The sequence below is a fragment of the Chinchilla lanigera genome, unplaced genomic scaffold (genome assembly GCF_000276665.1).
Source record: "Chinchilla lanigera isolate Chin_1 unplaced genomic scaffold, ChiLan1.0 scaffold00080, whole genome shotgun sequence".
NCBI lineage: Eukaryota > Metazoa > Chordata > Mammalia > Rodentia > Chinchillidae > Chinchilla > Chinchilla lanigera.
This window is the reverse complement of record NW_004955481.1, coordinates 7365002-7386216: the sequence shown is the minus strand read 5'-3', so window position 1 is coordinate 7386216 and position 21215 is coordinate 7365002. Positions and strand designations below refer to the sequence as shown.

Sequence of the window (21215 nt, the reverse complement as noted above, 5' to 3'; positions counted from 1 at the left end):
AATTCAGAAACATTTAATGTTGCATTGTATACTGAATGTTTTAAGATATACCATACTCAAAGCGCAAGGTCGTGAGTTCGGTTCCCGGTACCGGAAAAAAAAAAAAAAAAAAAAAAAAAAAAAAAAAAAAAAAAGATATACCATACTCAGAAAAAGTACTGAATAAGTATAATAAATTGTCACCTTTACATTTCCTATTATCTTATAAAAACTAACAAAAAAATGCAATTTTTAGTCATCCAGTATTTAAATAATTGAACTGGTAAATTGTTAAGTGGCAATCAAAACAAAAAAGAAACAGCACACAGTGGCCACAAACATGGGGAGGCAGCAGTGGGGAAAGCAGACAGTAATGGCAAGGAAGTTTATGGTATTTGACAGGGTTGCATTCCTCCCAAAGTCATGGATTTGTTTTGATTGGTTAGTGGGTTGTTTGGCTGGCTGGCTGGTTTGTCAGATATGGTCTTGTTGTATATATAGCCTAGGCTGACCTCAAACTCACAATCCTTCTGCCTCAAATTCTCAAAGAAATGCTGAGATTATAGGCATATACACCACACCCAACCAAAGGAGATTGACTGTAAGGGAGCTACTGATTTGTTTGTTTCTTAGTTCAGTACTGGGGATTGAATCCAGGGCCTTATATCCAGGCTGAGCTACACTCCTATCCCTTTTTTAAAATTCTGAGACAGGGTCTCACTAAATCACTGGACTGTCTAGGCTAGGACTGAACTTGTGATCTGCCTGCCGCAGCTTCCCAGAGTGCTGAGATTATAGGTGTACATCACTACACGCTCCTTACTGACTTCTTTCAAGGAGTGAACAGACACACAAAGAAAAGCTACTGTTTCAACTTTTTCAAGAAAGGAAGACAAAAATTTCAAAAGAAAGAAAGGCTGTGGCTTTTCAGCCAGGGGAGTTCAAAGACTGAGAGACATATCTGAGTGTAGAGGAAGACTGAAGACTGGATTGAATACAATGATAGGTTAAAAGGTCACTGTTGATGAGGGTGAAAATGGACAGGGACATAAATTCTATAAGGAAAAGATAGAGAAGAGGGCTCACATTTAGAATGTCCTCTATTTCCTTTGAAAAATAGGGTACAAGTTCACCTCTTGACCATGGAGGTAGGAAACAAACTTAGTAGAGTAGTGGCTCAAAGAAAATGCAAATATTTGGTATAAGTTAGATTTAAGCTTCACAGTTATCAATTCATTTTTAATCCTCCCAATCTAACAGTAGGTACAATTCTCGTCACCATTTTACAAATGAGCTAAAGTTCAAAGTTATAATAAATTAAGTACTTTGCTCAAGATCACACATAAAGGAAATCACCAAACCAAATGCTAACCAAAGAAAGCCTGATCCTAGATCCTAACATCCTGAGATGCACAAAGGTAGGTACTATCTTTTACAGAGGAGAGAGGTAACAACACTGCTTAAACTATCCTGCCGCCTCCAAACCCAGCACTCCTTTAATAAGGATGCTTGCCAGTCATGGTGGCACACACCTGTAATCCCAGCCCTCGGGAGGCTGAGGCAGGAGGATTGTTGCGAGTTTGAGACCAGCCTGGGCTACAAAGTGAGCTCAAGGCCAGCCTGAACTGCATAGCAAGATCCTGTCTCAAAAAGCAAAAACAAAAACAAAAACAAAAAAAAACCCCAAATACAAGAATACTCCACCTGCCAAGCCACATCTCCAAACCTCAACATGCACGCATTCTATCGGCAAACTACACACTACACTCAGCTGAGAGTCGGATATCTCTCCACAAACCTTCTCTGAACTCCTTTCAAAATCCAATAAGCTTAGCTGGGCATGGTGGCACACACCTGTAATTCTAGCACTCAGGAGGCTGAGGCAGGAGGATCGTTGCAAATTCAAGACCAGCCTGGGCTACAAAGGGAGCTCAAGACCAGCCTGAACTGCATAGTGAGACCCTGTCTAAAAAAGATTAAAAAAAAAAAAAACAGTAACAAAGTTTACAAAGGTCTCCAAAATTTGAGTTGGAGACTTAGGTTAGGCCAATCCTAAAGAGAAATGTTATCATTCTCAGTGATAATTGAGAGGAACATTAATGGAGAATTTTAAACCGTAGTGAGACTTTTCTAGAGTTTGGCTCTAAGAGTCAGGCTGGCTCGCTAAATACTGATATGCATGTTCTTAATATATTTTAGGCAATTAATGGAAGGGGACAGCCGGTGAGAAAGATAGCCTTTTAGTTCATTTCTCTAAGGATGATTTAGTCAAATCAGTCAATTCTATCTCCAGCCCCAACCTCCGTGCCTTCTCCTGTAAGATAAGCTCTAAGAAAACGCACCCCAGGAATATAGATGTATTACCTGACTGCATGTCCAGGGTTGCCTGCAGTTTCGGGGGGCAGTAGATAGCATTCGCTGTGGTTCGAGCAGAGGTTAAGGCAGCTCGGGCTTTCGGCAGATTGCTCAGGGCATGGTATGTTTTGCTTTCTAAGAGCTGTACTTCCACCAAAAGAGCTTTGTCATCCATCTTTTTCAACTCTCGAAGTAGCTGAGAACCTGGAAAAAGAAAAGATACATGTCCCTTTGTAAGCCATACTCTTATTACTGTAAAATCTCACTCTCATAATATTCAGGATAAAGAAACCTTCCCACACTCAAAAAAAGGTTACCTTTATAGCCCGCGCAAGAATTAAGGCTGAGGATACAGCTCAGCGGCACAGGACCTGCCTGCCAAGCATAAGGTCCTGAGTTCGATCCCAGTATCAAAAGAATTAAGTTTCCTCTAACTGTGCTAGCTTCCAAAAAAGAAAAACACCTATCTTTAAGCTTTTCTGCTTCCTGAAGACAAAAGTAGAACAAAGAGCCCCATAAACTTACTCCTAAGATGCAAACACATGGGAATCTATACCCACAAAATGCAAAACATTGTCACTCAGTTCAGACAGTGTCTGATGACTCTGTCTCAAAAAGAAAAAAAATTAAAAATAAAAAATTAACCAGTCTGGTACAGTGGCACATGCCTGTAATCCCAGCATTTGGGAGGCTGAGGCAGGAGGATCACTGTGAGTTCAAGACCAACCTAGGCTATGTAGTGAGTTCAAGGCCAGCCTGAACTACATACTGACACTCTGCCTAGAAAAAAAAAGAAACCCTCAATCATCTACTTTCTATTAATTTGCTTATCCTGGATATTTCATATTAATAAAATGATATACTATGAAAAACCCCAAATAAATCAAAGTTGGGCATGGCATAATCTCAGTACTTTAAGAGGCTGAGGTAAGAAAGACTCCAAGTTTGCAGCCGTAGCAAGTAAGTGACTTAATAAGACCCTGTCACAAAACACAAAATAAAAAGGCAGTAAGTTTGACTGAGGGCCATGTATAGTGGTGCACACCTCTTTTCCCTTAGCCTTCCCTTTGGGGGGCTAAGGCACGTAACGTACTAAGGATATAACTCAGTGCAAAGGCGCTGGGATCAATCCCAATCAAGTACACCGGAGCTCCTGCCAAAGCGAAAAAATAACCCACAGGAAGGGAAAAATACTTGCAAATCATGACTCCAATAAGGGACTTGCATCAAGAGTAAAAAATAAAAACAGACAGGTATTGTGCCACATGCCTGTAATTCCACTCTGGGAGGCTGAGGCAGGAGGATTAAAAGTTCAAGCCCAGCCTGGGTAACTTAGTGAATCAGCAAGAAATTGTCTCCAAAAAACAGACTGGATATGTAGCCCACTGTGAAGACCCTAGGTCCAATCCCTAGCACCAAAAAATAATAATCAAAAAACCACAACCCAATTAAAAACAAGTAAAGGATTTAAATAGACATTTCTCCAAACATGTACAAGTGAACAACAAGTACATAAAAAGATGCTCATCATGAGTCATTTGGGAAATGCAAATCAAAACGACAGTGAATGAAATACCACTTCATACCACATAAGAAGGCTAAAATAAAAAAGACAGCAAGTGCTGAGGAGGATGTGAAGAAACTGGAACCTTATTTATACACTAGGGGAAGGGACACACAATGGAGCAGCTACTTGGGGGAGCAGCTACTTGGGAAAGCAGCTTGGGAAATACTTGAGAAAAAAGCTAAACAGTTAACCACATGACCCAGCAATTCAACTTCTAGGTATGTACTCAAAAGAAAAATATGTCCACATGAAACCAGTTGACAGCAGTAGTCACAATAACTAAAATACAGACACAATCCAAATGTCCATCAACTGATGAATGGATAAATAAATGGGACACATCCAATGGACTATTATTCAGCAATAAAAAGAAATGCACTGACACACACTAGAACATGGATATACCAATCACAAAACCACACACTACAAAGACTCCATTTATATGAAATGTGTAAAATAAGCAACTCTACAGAGACAGTAAGCATTTCACAGAATGGTTACTTAAGGTTTGGGAGGAGGGGCGGGGGTAGAAAACCAACAATTAATGGAGAATGACTGCTAATGGGTAGAGGGTTTCTTTCCAGGACAATAAAATGTTCTGGCCAGGTGTGATGGCACACACCTATCATCCCAGCACTCAGAAGGCTGAGGCAGGAGGACTCCTGTGAATTCAAAGCCAGCCTAAAGTACACAGCAAGACCTCATCTCAAAAAAGTAAATAAGGCCGGGTGTGGTGGTGCATGCCTATAATCCTACCACATAGGAGGCTGAGGTAGGAGGATCACCACGTGTTTGAGGTCAGCCTGGGCTATCTAGCAAATTCAAGGCCAGCCTAAACTACATAGTAAGACCCTCTCTCAAAAAAAAGGAAAGAGAAAGAAAAACACACACAGAGAAATAAACTCTTGTCTTTTCTACAGGAAGAAAAGAAAAGAATGACAAAAACTTTAGCTTTCAAGAAAATGGATTTTCCTGCTCTAAATTCAAAGAGACTAAAAGAAAATTAAAAATTGAAAAATTTTAGAAAACAAAGACCAGAAAACATCCTTTTGTTCTCTACATTTAACATATTAATTATAGCTGGTTTCTCAAAACTTTCAAACAGTATTTTGTCATGACAAATTCCATGAATGTATGCCACATTAAATTGTTCTTGTAAGTACATAGAATATAAATTACTAAGGAGAACAGCCAGGTTTAGAATAATATCCACTTAGCTAGCCAAAATGTCTTATTAATTTCTACCAGTTTACTTACCCAAATGCAACGCTTCCTGGTACCTCTTGGTATCAAAGTACAAAGACACCAGTCTTGCCTAGGAAAAAGAAAAGGCATTGATTGAAGGGGAAAGCAAAAAAAAAACCCCACACACAGAAAGAGATCAAAGATTGACAGTCACAGAACTGTTACTGTTGAATATACATGTTCTGATGATAACATCAAATTCAGCATAACAGATGATCTGGCCCTTGGTACCGTCTCCTCTTATGGTCAATGGCAAACTGTTAACTTTACCATGCTGCTGCTTATTTTTCTGAGCCAAATGGCAAGTCTCTCTGAAAACTTTAACCAGGGCAATTCTAATAAGTGGGACCACTACCAATAATCTCTTGGTGACCTAGTAATACAAAGTTGTTGAAAATGCTTGATCAAGATAGTGTTACTTCTAATCACAGCCTAATGCCCAGAGACAAAATCAGTGCAATGTGACCCACCTACCTCCAAAGCTTGGCGTAAGAAAGTTCTTTTCTCTGATTTGGCCCATTCGATGCATTCTAAACACAGCTCCACCTGCAACAGGGAAAGATAGTGCATGCAAGATTGTGTGCTCACATTCTACCCACAACCATGCTTTGGAGAACTCTGTACAGCTGTAATTACAGCTGTAATTCCCCATGTCCTTCTCTTTAGTGTCTGAGACACAGACTCTCAATGAGTAATGGTTACAGCATAACACAGAATCAATTTGGCTTTTTACACATAATATCTCTCTTATGTTTAAACTGTTCTTTTGGAAAAGAGCTGCTTCTTTAAGATGCTTCTAGCTTCCTAGGAGATACCCAGAACTTCCCAAAACATAAATAGCCCTGGGTTGTGTATTTATATGAGAGCTTAGGAATTTTTAAAGCAGAAATTTCTCCCTGGATAGCTGGTAGTAATGTTAATGCGTTACCGAGAATACCCTGGGTAATAAAGGGGAGAAACCTGCAATCTAATCAGAAACACCTGTTCCTAAGTTGTTTGTGAGCCTCAAAAGATCCAGCTGGCTCTTTCCAAATCTATCATCATCTAATAGCAAACAGATACAGTAAACTTAGCTTGTATCAAAGGGAGTAAAACAAAATTACAATTACTCTAGCACCTAAAAGGGCTTCTAAGCTTTACTTATAGAATTCACAACACCTAGTTCTATCTGCCACCCAAGCAGCGATATAGGTACAAAGAAACTGATAGAAAGCAGTGCTCTATGCTACACAGTGTAGTATTAGCTCCAGCCCAGTACATATGAAGTATCACAGACCCTTCTAGTACTAGGAGTTCATATTAAAGTTAGTAATCTGAGCATAAGACAAAAAGAAATGAAATCAGACTGAGCTTTCCAGAGAACTGTTAACACAACAGAATTTTATGTAAATCCAAAGTTCTGTTAAGAGATGCTGTAAGGAAGGAAAACTAAAAAGGGACATATCTAAACTGATAAGATCTTCCACCTTTACATCTTAAATTCAAGCTCAGTAAATAAATTAATGGATGCCAGTTCATAATATTTGGGTGATTCCCCGAAGTGTCAATGAAGCCTTTACAACTCTTCATTGGAGCCACCTGGTGGCCACCTAATCTCCAAATCTAAAATCAACTGACCTCAAAAATTCCATAATAAGGCCCAGGCGTGGTGGCACACGCTTGTAATCCTAGCACTTGGGAGGCTGACACAGGATGATCACCATGAGTTCGAGGTCAGCCTGGGCTACATAGTGAGACACTGCCTTAAAAAAAAAAACTACAAAAGATCTGTTCACAATATGAACTGAACTGAAAATATTCTGCTGAATATTTTTACATAAGAAGACACAAAAAAAGACGTTTTAGGCACACATACCAACTCCCCACAATGAATGCAATCATTATATACTGGAAACATGTACTAATAATTTTTTTAATTAACAAGAAAATATAAGAATCTTGGGGCTGGGGATTTAGCTCAGCAGCACAGCACCTGCCTGACAAGCGCAAGGTGGTAAGTTTGATTCCCTGTACTGGAAAAAAACCCTCCCCCCCCTGCAAAAAATATGTAAGAATCTTAAGTGGTACATGACTTGAAAAGCTAAGAAATGCCCATCACAATTATACCCAGGGAGCTTTCTCAAATGATACAAAAATGAATAGAAAAAAACATAGGGGCTGGGGATTTAGCTCAGTGGCACAGTGCCTGCCTGGTAAGTGCAAGGTCATGAGTTCAATTCCCGGTACTGGAAAAAAAAAAGAAAAAAACATAGAACATGGTACATTCTCTATATTGTTGGTTTTTTTTTTTTTTTTCTTTTTCTTTTCTTTCCTTTTTTTGTCTGAGACAGGGTCTCGCTACGCAGTTCAGGCTGGCCTCGAGCTTACTTTGTAGCGCAGGCTGACCTCAAACTGGCAACAATCCTTCTGCCTCAGCCTCCCAAGTGCTGGGATTACAGACATGTGCCACTATGCCTGCCATGAAATTTTTAAAGAAAAAAACAATTAAATGGAGTCAGGCATGGTGGCGCACACCTGTAATCCCAGCAGTCGTGGGAGACTGAGGCAGGGGGACCGTTGCCAGTTTGAGGCCAGCCTAGGCCACAAAGTGAGCTCAAGGCCAGCCAGGATTGCATAGAGAGACCCTGTCTCAAAAAAACCAAAAAAAAGAATTTTTTTTCAACTAAATTCATTTGAAGAAGAAAAAAAAATAACTGTTATCCCCAAGACTGAAATTCTCTAGCACACACCCTCTTTCCCCCCTTAAAACAATTTCTGATTTAAGGTTTCTTAAACTGTGCTACTACTTTAGAAAAACACAGAAAGAGAGGGAGGGAGAGGAAGGGAAGGAGGGCAGACGGGCAAGGCAAGGGACCAGTTCATCTTCTTTCTGTCCTCATCACACTTTTCCACTTCCCTCACATTTCCAACTACCCCGTCCTCAACCTGCCTGCCACTCTGGGCCCTCCCCTCCACTGCATGTCTTCACTTCCTGGACTCCAAATCCTAGCAATGCAACAATCCAGTCCTAACCTGAATTACATCATCTTTAGGAACAGAGCAAGTTAAAGATTCTTCTGCAGAAACATCTGAATTATAAGTGGTCTTTAAAGAGAAAAGATAAGGAAAATCACTCCCTCATACCCTTGTTAACGAATTCTTTAACAAAACCTTTACCTCTCTTAACAATGCTCTGAAACTTTCTTTCTTTCTCTTTTTGGTACCTAGAATCAAACTCATGGACCTCATGCTTGTCAAGCAGGTGCTGTGCCGCTGAGCTGTATCCCCAGCCCTGACACTTTCACTCTGCCTCAGGTTTCAATGACAGTGATCCACTTATGCTTACTTCTCTAGCCTCTGCCATCATGAGAAAAATTTTAAAAGAACCAAGAATGAAGACCACATATGATTTTCCCAAGTCAAAAACCTCGAGCCACCTAGAGAAAAAGAACTGAAATGTAAGCATCCATGTTTACAATCCTATTCAACAAACTTTGAACTTAGCTTGGGAGTGGTGGTAGCCCACACCTATGATACCAGCAGTTGGGAAGCTGAGGCAGGAGGACAGCTGCCAGTTCAAGGCCAGCCTGGGTTACAGAGGAAGTTTAAGGTCAGTCTGAACTACCCAGTGAGACCCTATCTCAACCAATCAACAAACTTAGATCTTAATTCAATAAACTATTTTCTGAACATCTACCATGAAGAGACATAATCCAATACTCTTTCAACAGATATTAGTTATATAATTCCTTTCAAACAAACTACGCCTAGTGCCAGCAGTATAACAGTGAAGAGAACAAAGTACCTATCATCGTGGAACTTTCATCCTAAAGAAGAAACACACTGCCGGGCGTGGTGGCGCACACCTGTAATCCCAGCACTCGGGAGGCTGAGGCAGGAGGATCATTTCAAGTTCGAGACCAGCCTGAGCTACAAAGTGAGCTCAAGGCCAGCCTGAACTGCATAGCGAGACCCTGTCTCAAAAAGACAAAAAAGAAGAAGAAGAAACACACTAAATAAGTAAAATAAATATGAAGAAAAGTAAAGCAGAGATTGGGAATTTCTGATAAAGTAAACGAAGAAGATCTCTAAGGAAGTAAGATGTGAGCAAAGACTTGAAATAATGTGAAGAAAAAGCCCAAGTTACAATCACACTAAATCCAGGCATGGTAGCAGATACCTGTAATACCAGCACTCTGCAAGGCTGAGGCAGGAGAATCACACATTCCAGCCCAGCCCAAGAAACTTGGTGACAGCTGTCTTAGAATTAAAAAGGGGAGGAAGGACAAGGGATGCAGCTCAGTGAAAAGGCCTTAGGTTTAACCTCTAGTACCACACACACAACACACACAAAAAATTAGAGAAAGAACTACCAAATGGTTGGATGTTGTCACTGGCCATGCTGAGTATGAGGTACACATGAAACAATTGGGATATTTACAATTTACTCCCTAAAAAAAGCAAATAAACTACAATTCACAAAAATTAGGAAAAGAAATCCTATTCAGTGGAGTAAAACTCTTGCTTTTAATAAAAGCTAAAATTGCTAATCATTAGAAAAACAGCCTTGAGCTGGGTGTGGTGGTGCATGCCTGTAATCCCAGCACTTGGGAGGCTGAGGCAGGAGGATCCTTGTGAATTCAAGACTAACCTGGGCTACAAACTGAGCTCTCAAGGCCAGCCTGAACCTCACAGAGACCTTGTCTCAAAAAAACAAAAAGAAAAACAGCCTTTACTTAACCCTAAAGTAACACTGACAATAAAATGACATAACGCCTGAGAGTGCATCCTTTTACTGTAGGAAAGGAAGGCTGCTACAAAAATGTACCTGTGATGAACAATGGAGGGCCTAACCAGAGCCATATGACAAATGCCAGTCAGTTCTACCCACTGAAGTCAGCTCCTTGTTACAGAAAGGAACAAATTCCAGAGACTGCACTGTGCATAGGAGCAGCTTAGATAATTAATTTTTCTATCTAAAAAGTTCCGAGTAACATTTATGAGTTTCAAACTAACATTAATTGGTCTATTTTAGGGTGTCCTACTTCAATCAAAAGATGGCGCCACTTTCACAAATACAAAGTACAATTTTAAGAAAAGGGCTAGATAAGGCTAATATCCCTGCCAGGTGTGGTGAGGCACACCTATGATCCCAGCAAGAGAGGCTGAGGCAGAAAGATCACTTGAGTTCAAGGCCTACATACATAGGACCTACTACATAGTGAGCTCTATCTCAAAAATGAAACAAAAATGACTAATATCCCAAATAAAAATCACTTTTTCTTTCACTCATAAATATAATTCTAATACTTTGGTTCAAAAGGCAGCCTCTAAATATTATCTTTTGGTGGGGGTGAGACAAGATCTTGATATGTCATTCAGGCTAATCCTAAACTCACTATTTAGCCCAGGCTGGCCTTGAATTCACAGTGATCCTCCTGTCTCAGTGCTAGAACACAGGCCTGCACCACTACACCAAGCAATATGGTCCCTTTTTTTTAACAGTAGAAAAATATATTGGAGAAAAGGAATGGGGAATAGGAATTGCTCCTGAGAGACAGGAGGGGTCCCAAATGGGTTGCCCAATATTGTCCATTTTTGATCTACTATCATAAAATACAGATCTGCCAAAAACAAATGAATCTGAAGATTACTCTACAAATGAAATTTGTAATTGGGCTTTAAAGAATTATTAAGGCAAGAAACCAGATTTAACAAAAGACATGATTCTAAGTAGGATCCACGTGTCCTGGGTTTCTGAAATTCCTCACTATTTGCTCAATATGTCATTGTGGCCTTTCATATCTTTTACTGGTATACCAACATTAAGCTACAGCAAATAATTAGATATTTTATCCACTAGCAATTCTAACACTTGCCTTCATACTATCAGACATTTTATATATTTATTACATGACTTCCTTATGAGAGCAGTGACTGTGCTGTGTTTTATTTTGTTGAGACAGAGTCTCATTATGTAGTTCAGGCTAGCTTTTAACTCAGTATGGAGCCCAGGCTGGCCTCAAACGTGGTGACCCTATTGCCTCAGCTTTCTGAGTTCTGCGATTACAGGCATGCACCACCATGCCCACCTAGTGACTATGTTTTTATAACAGTATTCCTACTACCTATACTAGTGCCTAACACACAGAAGGCACTCAATAAGTACTGATCAATACATCTATAAAAAATGCAACAACTATATTCTTACCATAAATTTAAAAATCTGTAAAACAGGGCTGGGGATTTCGCTCAGCGGCACAGCGCCTGCCTGGCAAGCGCAAGGTTATGAGTTCAATTCCCGGTACCGGAAAAAAAAACCAGAAAGAAAAAAAAAAAAAGAAAGAATCTGTAAAATATTCCTCAATCTGCCATTCTTTACAGAATGATTTTTAATTCTGTTATGTGTCTCCTTAATTACACAAAATACACATCTCTGAAAAGGATGGAAGAAGCTCAGGGATTCTAGAGATGCACTATTCTATACAGCTCAAGGTCTAGTTTAAAATTGTAAGGAACACATACAAAAACATCAGAGTCACTTCCACACATGAGACACAATAGATGGATCCTCACCCCTCAATAAAGGCATGTAAGCAGTAAAAAACATGCTAAAGAATGCCAGAAGATTTAATTAGTGCTCATCAGGAGCTTTATGACAAAAGATGAAAGGTACCACAGGCACAGGAAACATTACAAAGGTGTGGCAATACAATACCTCAAAGACAAGAATCAGTTTGTGACCCTGATGTAATGAGGATTCCAGGGACCACTGACAATCTCCACTTACAAAGCAAAGCATGGAACAGACCCAAAGTATCAAGTGTCCTGTAACAAAGAGAAACTGACATAATAAGTCCTCAGTGTCCTCCCAGCTATCATGTCCACATAGTACCACAGAGAATCAGTCATTTCTCTCACTAAAACAGACTTTCTTCCATATCCTTTACTGCCATTAACATAGCTTACCTCCTGCCCTGTAGCTGCTTCCATATCAAGAAACAGATCAAGAAGGGATCGGACCAGACGGGCAGCTTTAGCCTTACTGATGGAATTCAAGAAGGGTCGTACATACTTCAGGAGTCCTCCAAGCTCTGTATAGAAGGCAATTCAATAAAGAAAAAGCAAACATCAATATTAGGGACAAGTACCCCTTAAAAAAAAAAAACAACAGCTGTGTGCAGTGGCACACGTGTAAGCCTAACTACTTGGAGGCCAGCTTGGGCAGCTCAGCAAGACCTAATCATAGATGAAATAAAAGGACTGGAGGTGTATATGGCTCAGAGGTAGAACACTTGCCAAGTTTGTGCAAGGCCCTGGGTTCAATCCTCAGTACAATTTTAAAAAAAAGAACAGCAACCTAAACCTAATGAAAGCAGAAAGAAGTAACAAATATTAGGTCAAAATTAGTAAAATACAGACTAAAAAAGCAATAGTTAAAAAAAACCCACAGCAACTCAAGATCATACAAGTCAATCACTGGAATACATACAAGTACATCACTGGAATCAATCTAAATAGCACATACCCAGCAGGTAATATAGTAGCAAAAATACGTTGCTCACGCCTGTAATCCCAGCACTTGTGAGGCTGAGGCAGGAGGATCATCACAAGTTCAAGTAAAGCCTGAGCTACATGTGAGTTCAAGGCCTGCCTGGACTATAGAGTAAGACCCTGTGCTGAGGGGAGGGGAGGAGAGAGGAAGGAAAGAGAAGAAAGGAGAGGGAAGAGTACAGGGGAGGTAAAGAAAAGAAAGAAGAAAAAGACACAGACAGAAGGAAAGGGCAGGCAAGTAGGTGGCTAGATATGGCTCAGTGCAAAGGCCCTGGAGTCAATCCTAAAGACCACTTAAAAAGACAGTAAATTTACACATGCTTGTCTAACAATAAAAATCAGAGAATGTTTCAACTAAACAAAAGTATTTTTGGAATGCAGGTCAAAATTATCTTAATGCCACTGCCTCTTTAATATTCCCTAGCTGTAGACTTACCCTCCTGAGAACTCTAAATCAGGACAACCAAACCTCACCCTCCTGAGAATGCTAATTCAGCATCTTGAATCCCCACCTCCCTGGACAGTCAGGGGATGCAGAGGACTGTGTCAGGTACTAAAGGAACTCTGTACTGAGTGGAAAAGTTCATCTCTCCCTCACTCCCGGTTCTGACCTTCTGTGTTACCCTCAGTGTCTAATACTTTCCCCCTAGTACACCTCACTCACCCTCCGACTCCACTCCTGCTTCTAAGTGGCACTCGGGCCACAATCTCATCTGAGACGTGGTCCTACCTCCTTCATCTATGTAAATCGCTGAGGTCCAGCTAAAGATCCATCGAGTTTTCCAAGCTAACTCCAGTCTAGTGATCTCTCCTCAAACTCCTTTCTGCATTTATGTAAATTTCAATTATACAATTATAGTTTTTTATTTTCTGTTTATTTTGAGGTGCTGAAGATGGAGCTACACCCCCAGCCCATCATAGTTTTTTTTTTTTGCTTTCTTGATTTTTTTTTTTATCTTTTTGAGACAGGGTGTTGCTATGCAGTTTAGGCTGGCCTTAAGCTCACTTTGTAGCCCAGGCTGGTCTCGAACTACTCATTTGATCTTTTTTTTTTACTCATTTGATTTTTGAGAGTCTTGCCATGTTAGCTCCGGCTGGCCTTAAACTCACTATGAAACCCAGGCTGACCTCAAACTTACAGCTATTCTCCTGCCTAAGCCTCCAAAATGTCAGGATTACAGGCATGCGCCACCACGCCCTGCTTCCATCATAGCTTTTTAATGGTATCTAGTGCCATGTTTCTTCTGCCACGGCATTTCCTACTATGAGTGAACAACTGTGAGTGATTTGTAGTGACAGAAATATTGAGAAAGCAGTCTATTCCAATGTTGGTCAAATTAAACTTTTCTTTTTTTGAAATATAAATATCTCCTTCCATATACTTAAAGGGAACTATCATTTACACATACCCAACTTTCCTGTTCTCCAAAAAAAATCTTTAGCTATTTGAATTATTCCTCCAATTCATGATTTCTATATTACTTATCCCCTCAATTAGCCTCCTCTGAACAACCTCTAATTTGTAAAGACATTGCGATACGTTGTGGTACCAGAATTGAAGAAAATAGTCCCAAAAGAGTCTACCAGTAGGGCAGGAGACTTAATTCTCCTGATCTGGCTACCACATGTAACATAAGATAGCATGCTTTATCTTTTCCAGTAAGTACTCTTTGTTCAGACTAAGTCCAATCAGGTCTTTTCTGCATAGAGTACTGTGGGGACAGGTAATTCCCCACCTCCCTCTATTTACCTTTATATGGAACACAACTGAATATAATCTTTCTTGGCTATGGCAGTAACTGTGGATCTTACTTCTATCCTCTACTATACTGAGTCACCTACAAAAATGTCTTTTGAAATGTCTTTAATGATGATACCAGATGCTTACCAGAAAAACGAAGACAAATCCCCATGACATGATACTAGAGACTGCAGGTTAACAAATGATCCACTTATTAACACATTTTAGATACAGTTATTCAACCCACTGTAAATCCCTAATTTGTACCTGCTGTATAAATATTATGGGAAATGTTCAAATATCCTTACATCAAATATGCAATACATATCATTCCTCTAACCCCACAAATTGGCAAACATTTTCTGTGAAGGGTCAGACAGTAAATATTTTTGGCTTTACAAGTTATATAGTCTCAGTGGCAGGTACTCAACTAAGTCACTGTAGTACAAAAGTAGTCATAAACAACATGGAAATGAATAGTTGTAACCATGTTCAATAAAACTTTGTAAAAACAAGTGGCAGGCTCCCATAAATTTACAGAGCTGAGTTTGAAATAATCTCTTCCTAATAAACCCACTGTTTTAAATAACTGAAGTCTCCTAATCAAATAATCTCTCTCAGGACTTTACTGCTGATTTCAATTTGCAGTTTCTAGAATTCTTTTATGTGCCCGGTGTGATGTCACACACCTGTAATACCAGCACTCAGGAGGCTGAGGCAGGAGGATCACTGTGATGATCAAGGCCAGCCTGGACTACATAATGAACTCAAGGTCAGCCGGGACTACACAGTGAGACCCTGTCTCAAAAAAATAAAATAAAATTCCTTCATGAGTTTTCCAAAAGGTGGAATAACATTTAACTATCCTCAGCTTCCTCCTACTTCTCCATCCTCCATTTTTTCTTAAAATAAATGGCCCTATCTACTACAACTATACTTTTGACATTAAAAGACAACTGTCAAAACCCAAAGACTTTTTTTTTGGTCTTTTTGAGACAGGGTCTTGCTATGTAGTTCTGGCTGGTCTCAAACTCACAGTGATCCTCTTGCCTCAGCCTCCTGAGTGCTGGGATCACACGTGTGTGCCACCATACCAGGCCAAAGATTTACTTAAAGAAACTATCTACTCTTCTCTCACTCACCTTAGCTTTCATTCTCTTTCTGACATTATTTTCTTTTTTTCTGTCTAAAACTCACTCTCCTTCCTGGAAAATGCAGAACTGGAACATGAGCTGTCTGCCTTTCTCCAACAGAAAAATAAATAATCTTTGCCATGTTTCAAAAGAGCTCATGCAATAAACCCTACTGCTACTATTAATTATAATGTTGTTTTATATATATTCTTAGAGGGCTGGGGATTTAGCTCAGTGGCACAGAACCTGCCTGGCAAGCGCAAGGTCATGAGTTCGATTCCAATACCGAAAAAAAAAAAAACCAACCAAAAAAAAAATATATATATATATTCTTAGATATATTCCCTTTCATTTTCATGTTCTAAGTTAATTTTTTTAAATTCTCATTAAATTATACCAACGTCTTCCTCCTATTATCATTGAGACTACTTGCAATTATATGATCAGAATTTCCCTCTTAGAAACTAAAGGTCAATCTACTCCTTTTAAGATGTCTCAGTTTAGGAACTGGGGATATAGCTTAGGGACATAAGTGTCTGCCTGGCAAGCACAAGGTACTGAGTTTGATTCCCAGTACCAAAAATAAAAGGAGTCAGGGGCTGGGGATTTAGCTCAGCGGCAAAAGCACTTGCCTGGCAAGCGCAAGGTCGTGAGTTCAATTCCCGGTACCAGAGAAAAACCAAAAAATAAAAATAAAAAATAAAAAATAAAAAAATAAAAGGAGTCTCAGATTATGAAAAGGTGTTGTGGCACACGCTTGTAATCTCAGCACTCAGGAAGCTGAAGCAAGAGGATCTCCACAAATTCAAAGCCAGCCTGTGCTACATATCAAGTCCAAAGTCAGCCTAAATTACGTAGAGACTGCCTCAAAAAAGCCAAAAAACCAAAAATGAGCAAACAAAACAACAGATATACTTTCTGTTCTCAGTGACCTTTAAATCAAAGGAAACATACATAAAATCTGAAGTAGTAATAGGAAAGACAGGACCCAAGACTTCCTTAGGATTTCTACTGTACACACACCTGTACTTACCAAACTGTCTTAGAAAAAAATTAAAAAGTAGTCAGGCAAGGTGATACACTCCCAGCATTTGGGAACCTGAGGCAGGACTGCTGTGAGTTCTAGGCCAGTATAGACTACACAGTGAGTTTGAGGCCAGCCTGAACTGCAGAGCGAGACCCTGTCTCAAAAGAAAAAAAAGGAAAATAAAGAAAACAAAAGGATAGAAACATTTTTTTGAAAACCTTTATAATTCTCTTATTAAATTCATAGGGGTATACTCTTATCTAATTGAGTATCAGATCACAAGGTAGGAAGGGCAAGGATTAAGGATAGAATGAGCATGAAATAGAATTTCAAGTAAAACAGTAACATCTTTAGATAAAAATTACTGAGCATTCACTATACATACTATGCACTGTTTTTATTCATGCCAATTATGAAAGCAGAGATTTGGATTATTTCAACAACAGAAAAATCTTAAATCAGTTCATCTGGCTTTATAATTCAGGTAAAAATTACCCACCAATTGTATCATTGATGGCAAATCTTTTAGAGCATTCAATACCATGCCGCAGCAAGCATGGCACAGGTTCGCCACTACTGGATTATATATTACATGGATTAATTATCAAAATTGTTTTGGGAGTGACAGACAAAAGGAATCTATAAATGCATTAAACAAGGGAGAAGTCACCTAAAATGAAAAAACCGCTACCCACCACTGATAATCCATAAGTGAATAAAAATTGGAAAGCAACAGCACATGTATGAGGCCAGAAGTTTCAAGTGGGACTTACATGGGTTCAAATCTCAACTCTGCCAGTTATTAGCTGAGCTTGGGTAAATTACTTAACTTTTCTGTGCTCAGTTCCCTCATGCGTAAAATAGAATAATTACAAACTATTACTTCAAGGTCCCGATGAGCTACACTCTGTGTATGCTTAAAAGAATAATTCAATCCCAGCACTCTGGGAGGTTAAGCCTGGAGAATTGCAGCTTGGCCAATTTAGCAACTTAGTGAGACCACGTCTCAAAATTTTAAAATAGAAAAATAAATAAAAAAGGGGTAGGGTGTAGCTCAGTGTGAAAGCCCTGGGTTCACTCTTCAGTATCACACACACACACACACACACACACACACACACGAAAATAGTAAATAAAACACCCACACAAACACATTCTCCGAATTTCATACATCTTTGCTCAATTTTCTATTGCTTGAGCCAAAAATCAATAAGTTATCTTTAACTGCAAAAGATCTTACTTCTCAAATTTAAGACGTTTTGCTAGGTTATCCCTACCACTCCCTTGGAAAACTGTATAATTTGAGAGAAAGTAATTTATGAGATCACTTATTAAAGCTTAATCCATTCTAATCAAATAAGCTCCAAATTCACTTTCAAGTTGATAAAAATCACCCATCTTAATTTTAAGCACACTTCTCCAGCACGACTACCACTTTACTGGTCAAAGGCCCTTCCTAATCAATAGGACCACATCCTCATTCCAAGGGTACATCCATCATCACCATATCATCTCAAGGCCAGCCAGCCAATGGTCCAATTGAAACATGAATGTTTGGACAACAATATGTACAAAGGCCTAGGTACCAATGAAAAAGTCTTGAGAAGGCACCATTTAATGTCTTACTCATTCAGTATCAGGAAAAAAAAAAAAAACAGTGAGTCACTTGCATATAAAATCCCTAGTCATTTTCAAGTCAGGGGCCTAAAGTCACTATCCTTCAATACACCAGAACTGCTTGGTGAAATCACTGTGTATGTGCTATATATGTACATGCCTGTACACAGGGGAATACAATGAGAACTCAAAAACCAGAATATCCTGATAAAAATATGGTTTTCACTCACGCACAGAATAAAATTCTATCATTAAAGAACTAAATTTAAGCCAGGCGTGGTGGTGTGTGCCTGTAATCCCAGCACTCCAGAGGCTGAATCACAAGGATTGCCGTGAGTTCAAGGCCAGGCTGGGCTACACAGTGAAGTCAAGCCTATCCTGAACTATACAGCAAGACCCTATTCCAAATCAACAACAAAAAAGAACTTTGTTTAAAGGCCACTTAACTTCCTGCAGAAAATGAAAGTTCAAAGACATAAAAAGTGAATTATACCATAAAGGAAGTAGGTATGGAGAGGCGATCCCACATTCCTTCCCATTAACAAAAAATGGTAATTTCATTTGACATTTTGTGTACAGCCCATTTATAGTACTTACCTGCAGCCTGTCCAGTCTTCGCCAGGAGAGACCCCAGTTCAAGGATGCTCTGCTCTTTGACCTGAACTGCCTCCTCATCATTTTCTTGAATGTCACGCTTCACTGGGGGGGAAAAAATGAGAACTCTTTTAAATTCTGATTAAAAAAAAAGATTGAGAGGAAATTCATCCTCATAAGAGCCACTATGAATATTTACCAAAAGGCAAATTATAAACCTTTAAAAGAATCTTTCTAAATAAGAAAAGGTAAACTGGGCATGATGGCACACTATAATCCCAGCACTGGGGAGAGTGAGGCATGAGGATCACTGTGAATTAGAGGCCAGCCACAGAGTGCCAGGCCAGCCTGAACTACACAGTGAGACCCTGTCTCAAAAAAACTAAATAAAGGCAGGTATGATGGCCCGCACCTGTAATTCCAGCATTCGGGAGGCTAGTTAGGAGGACTGCCAACAAGTTCGAGGCCAGCCTGGGCTACACTGTGAGTTCAAAGTCTGTCTGACTATATGGTGAGACTCTGTCTCAAAAAACTAAAAATATAATAAAAAACACTAAATAAATAAATAAATGTAAAATCATCATGTCTATGTAGGATATGCCCCATGTACGTCATAAAAAACAAATTCTTCTCTAATTTTAAGTGTAATTTTTTCATCCTAACCTCTAACCATTAGAATTTCCCTCACCTATGGACAGATTCCTGTGGTGGTAAGTTGGTTAAAGCAAACTCAAAACAAGACCTTCATACTTACAGTGTGACCCCATACTAGTCACTATGTGATCTAAAGCTATAAAACATTCCTAGATGTTTACCTACCATAAACAAAGGACCAAACTATTGATGACCTTAAAGTAAGTTAAAAGCCTTTCAATAAACTTTGTCTGTGGAAAAGATCAGCCGATTGGGTGTGTTATGGATACAGTTCTGTAAAGCTATTCCACAAAACCACCTAACAAAATTCCAGTAATCCTTAACAGTTGCACTTAGACTGACACCTTAAAAGACATTCAGGTCCCATTAAAATAACTTTCTGCTATCTGTCCCACTTTCAACTGTTAATAATTATTTGAAAACTTGAATATGAAATAGCCTCTCCAAGTTTGTAGTGTTAGTGATCACCACTAGTCACCACTTCTCTTACAAAAGCATCATGACTTGACAGAAACCAAGACTTTGATACTCCATGATGGAGTTTGGAAAACGTAAGGCTGTGGATCAGCACGATGCAAGCTCACTCTAACAGGGAAGCTTTCAGGGAACTCTCTCCTAAGTACCGCGCACAAGCAACTGTAATGGTAATGTTTACCACAATTTGTCCTTCCTGAGAGACAAACATTAGGCACTACGCACAAAAAAAATCAAAATTCATGTATCTCACACTGGCTCTAAGTATTCGTGTGTACTCCCAGAATAAAAATACACACATAACCAGATTCTGTGATGAATTTGGTTCTGTAATTGTAACTGACTTAGGACCAGAACTCCAAAAACAAACGCCCTGGACCATTAACAGTCCAAAGATGCATCTGACCCACCTCCTCTCCTCCAGGCTCCCTAAGATAAAAACATCAAGATGCCGTCACTTGCCCTTTTTCCGTGCAACTAAGAATTTACAAAATTCAAAAATTAAACAAGCTAACACAAACACTAAGCTCCTGGAAGTCGCACTAACAAGTGCATTCTCATACTACTTGTTGATCCAAGTGGAATCTTCTCAAGGTACATTTAAAAGATCACATTACTACAAGCGCAGTACAGAGCTGGCCCGGGCCCTAACTGAACCCTTCAGGATTGAACACTGAAAGCCTTCTCAGACGTAAACACTTACTTCTGTTCACATCTGAAAGTCAGCAGAAAGCGAAAGGCTGAAGCTCCCACTTAAACTTTCCTGACGTGTGCAGGTGTCAGGCAATCATACCACAGGACTCAGAAATTTTTTCCTTCATTTCTTCCCCCCTGGCAACGCGCAGCCGGCCTGTGCCAGAGTTCCCTGAACTCCGCGGCTGACAACTCACTGAACTAACTTCCAGCCCCGGCGGGGAGACCGGGACGATTAGTCACCTCCCGAGCCCCGCGCTCGCGCCCGGGCTGCGCCCTCACACTCTCCCCGGGCAGGGGCCGGCCCGGCCACCCCTCGACCCAACGCCAGCGCGAACAGTGTGTCCCCCTCCGCTCCCCCCCGGAGGAAGCAGCCCTCCTTCCCCGGAGCCCCGCGCCGCGCGGTGGGGAGAAAAGCAGCAGATCGTAGCGAGCGTCCCGCGGAAGGAAACTCGCAAGCACAGCGAGCGCGAGCGCTCCCACCCGAGCACCCCGCGCTGATAACAACGGCGGGAAAAGCCCGTCCGAGCGGGCTGCGCCGGGCCTCTGCGCGGGCACTCCCGGCCGGCTCGGAAGCAGCCCGCCGGCCCGCGCGGCTCCGGG

General features: G+C 40.2%; 1 protein-coding gene across 2 annotated transcripts in view; it reads right to left on the bottom strand.

The window, feature by feature from the left end:
• Psmd11 (proteasome 26S subunit, non-ATPase 11) overlaps positions 1-21215 on the bottom strand; it is a 38228-nt gene that overhangs the window by 16554 nt on the left and 459 nt on the right. Inside the window, exons 2-6 of one of the 2 annotated variants that reach the window (XM_005402826.2) lie at positions 18795-18896; positions 12095-12219; positions 5621-5692; positions 5159-5216; positions 2344-2538 (exon numbers count right to left, since the gene is read on the bottom strand). In XM_005402826.2, the coding sequence (XP_005402883.1) occupies positions 2344-2538; positions 5159-5216; positions 5621-5692; positions 12095-12219; positions 18795-18896 (552 nt within the window). The remainder of the gene's footprint in view (positions 1-2343; positions 2539-5158; positions 5217-5620; positions 5693-12094; positions 12220-18794; positions 18897-21215) is intronic. The other variant, XM_013503426.1, reaches the window with a different exon arrangement.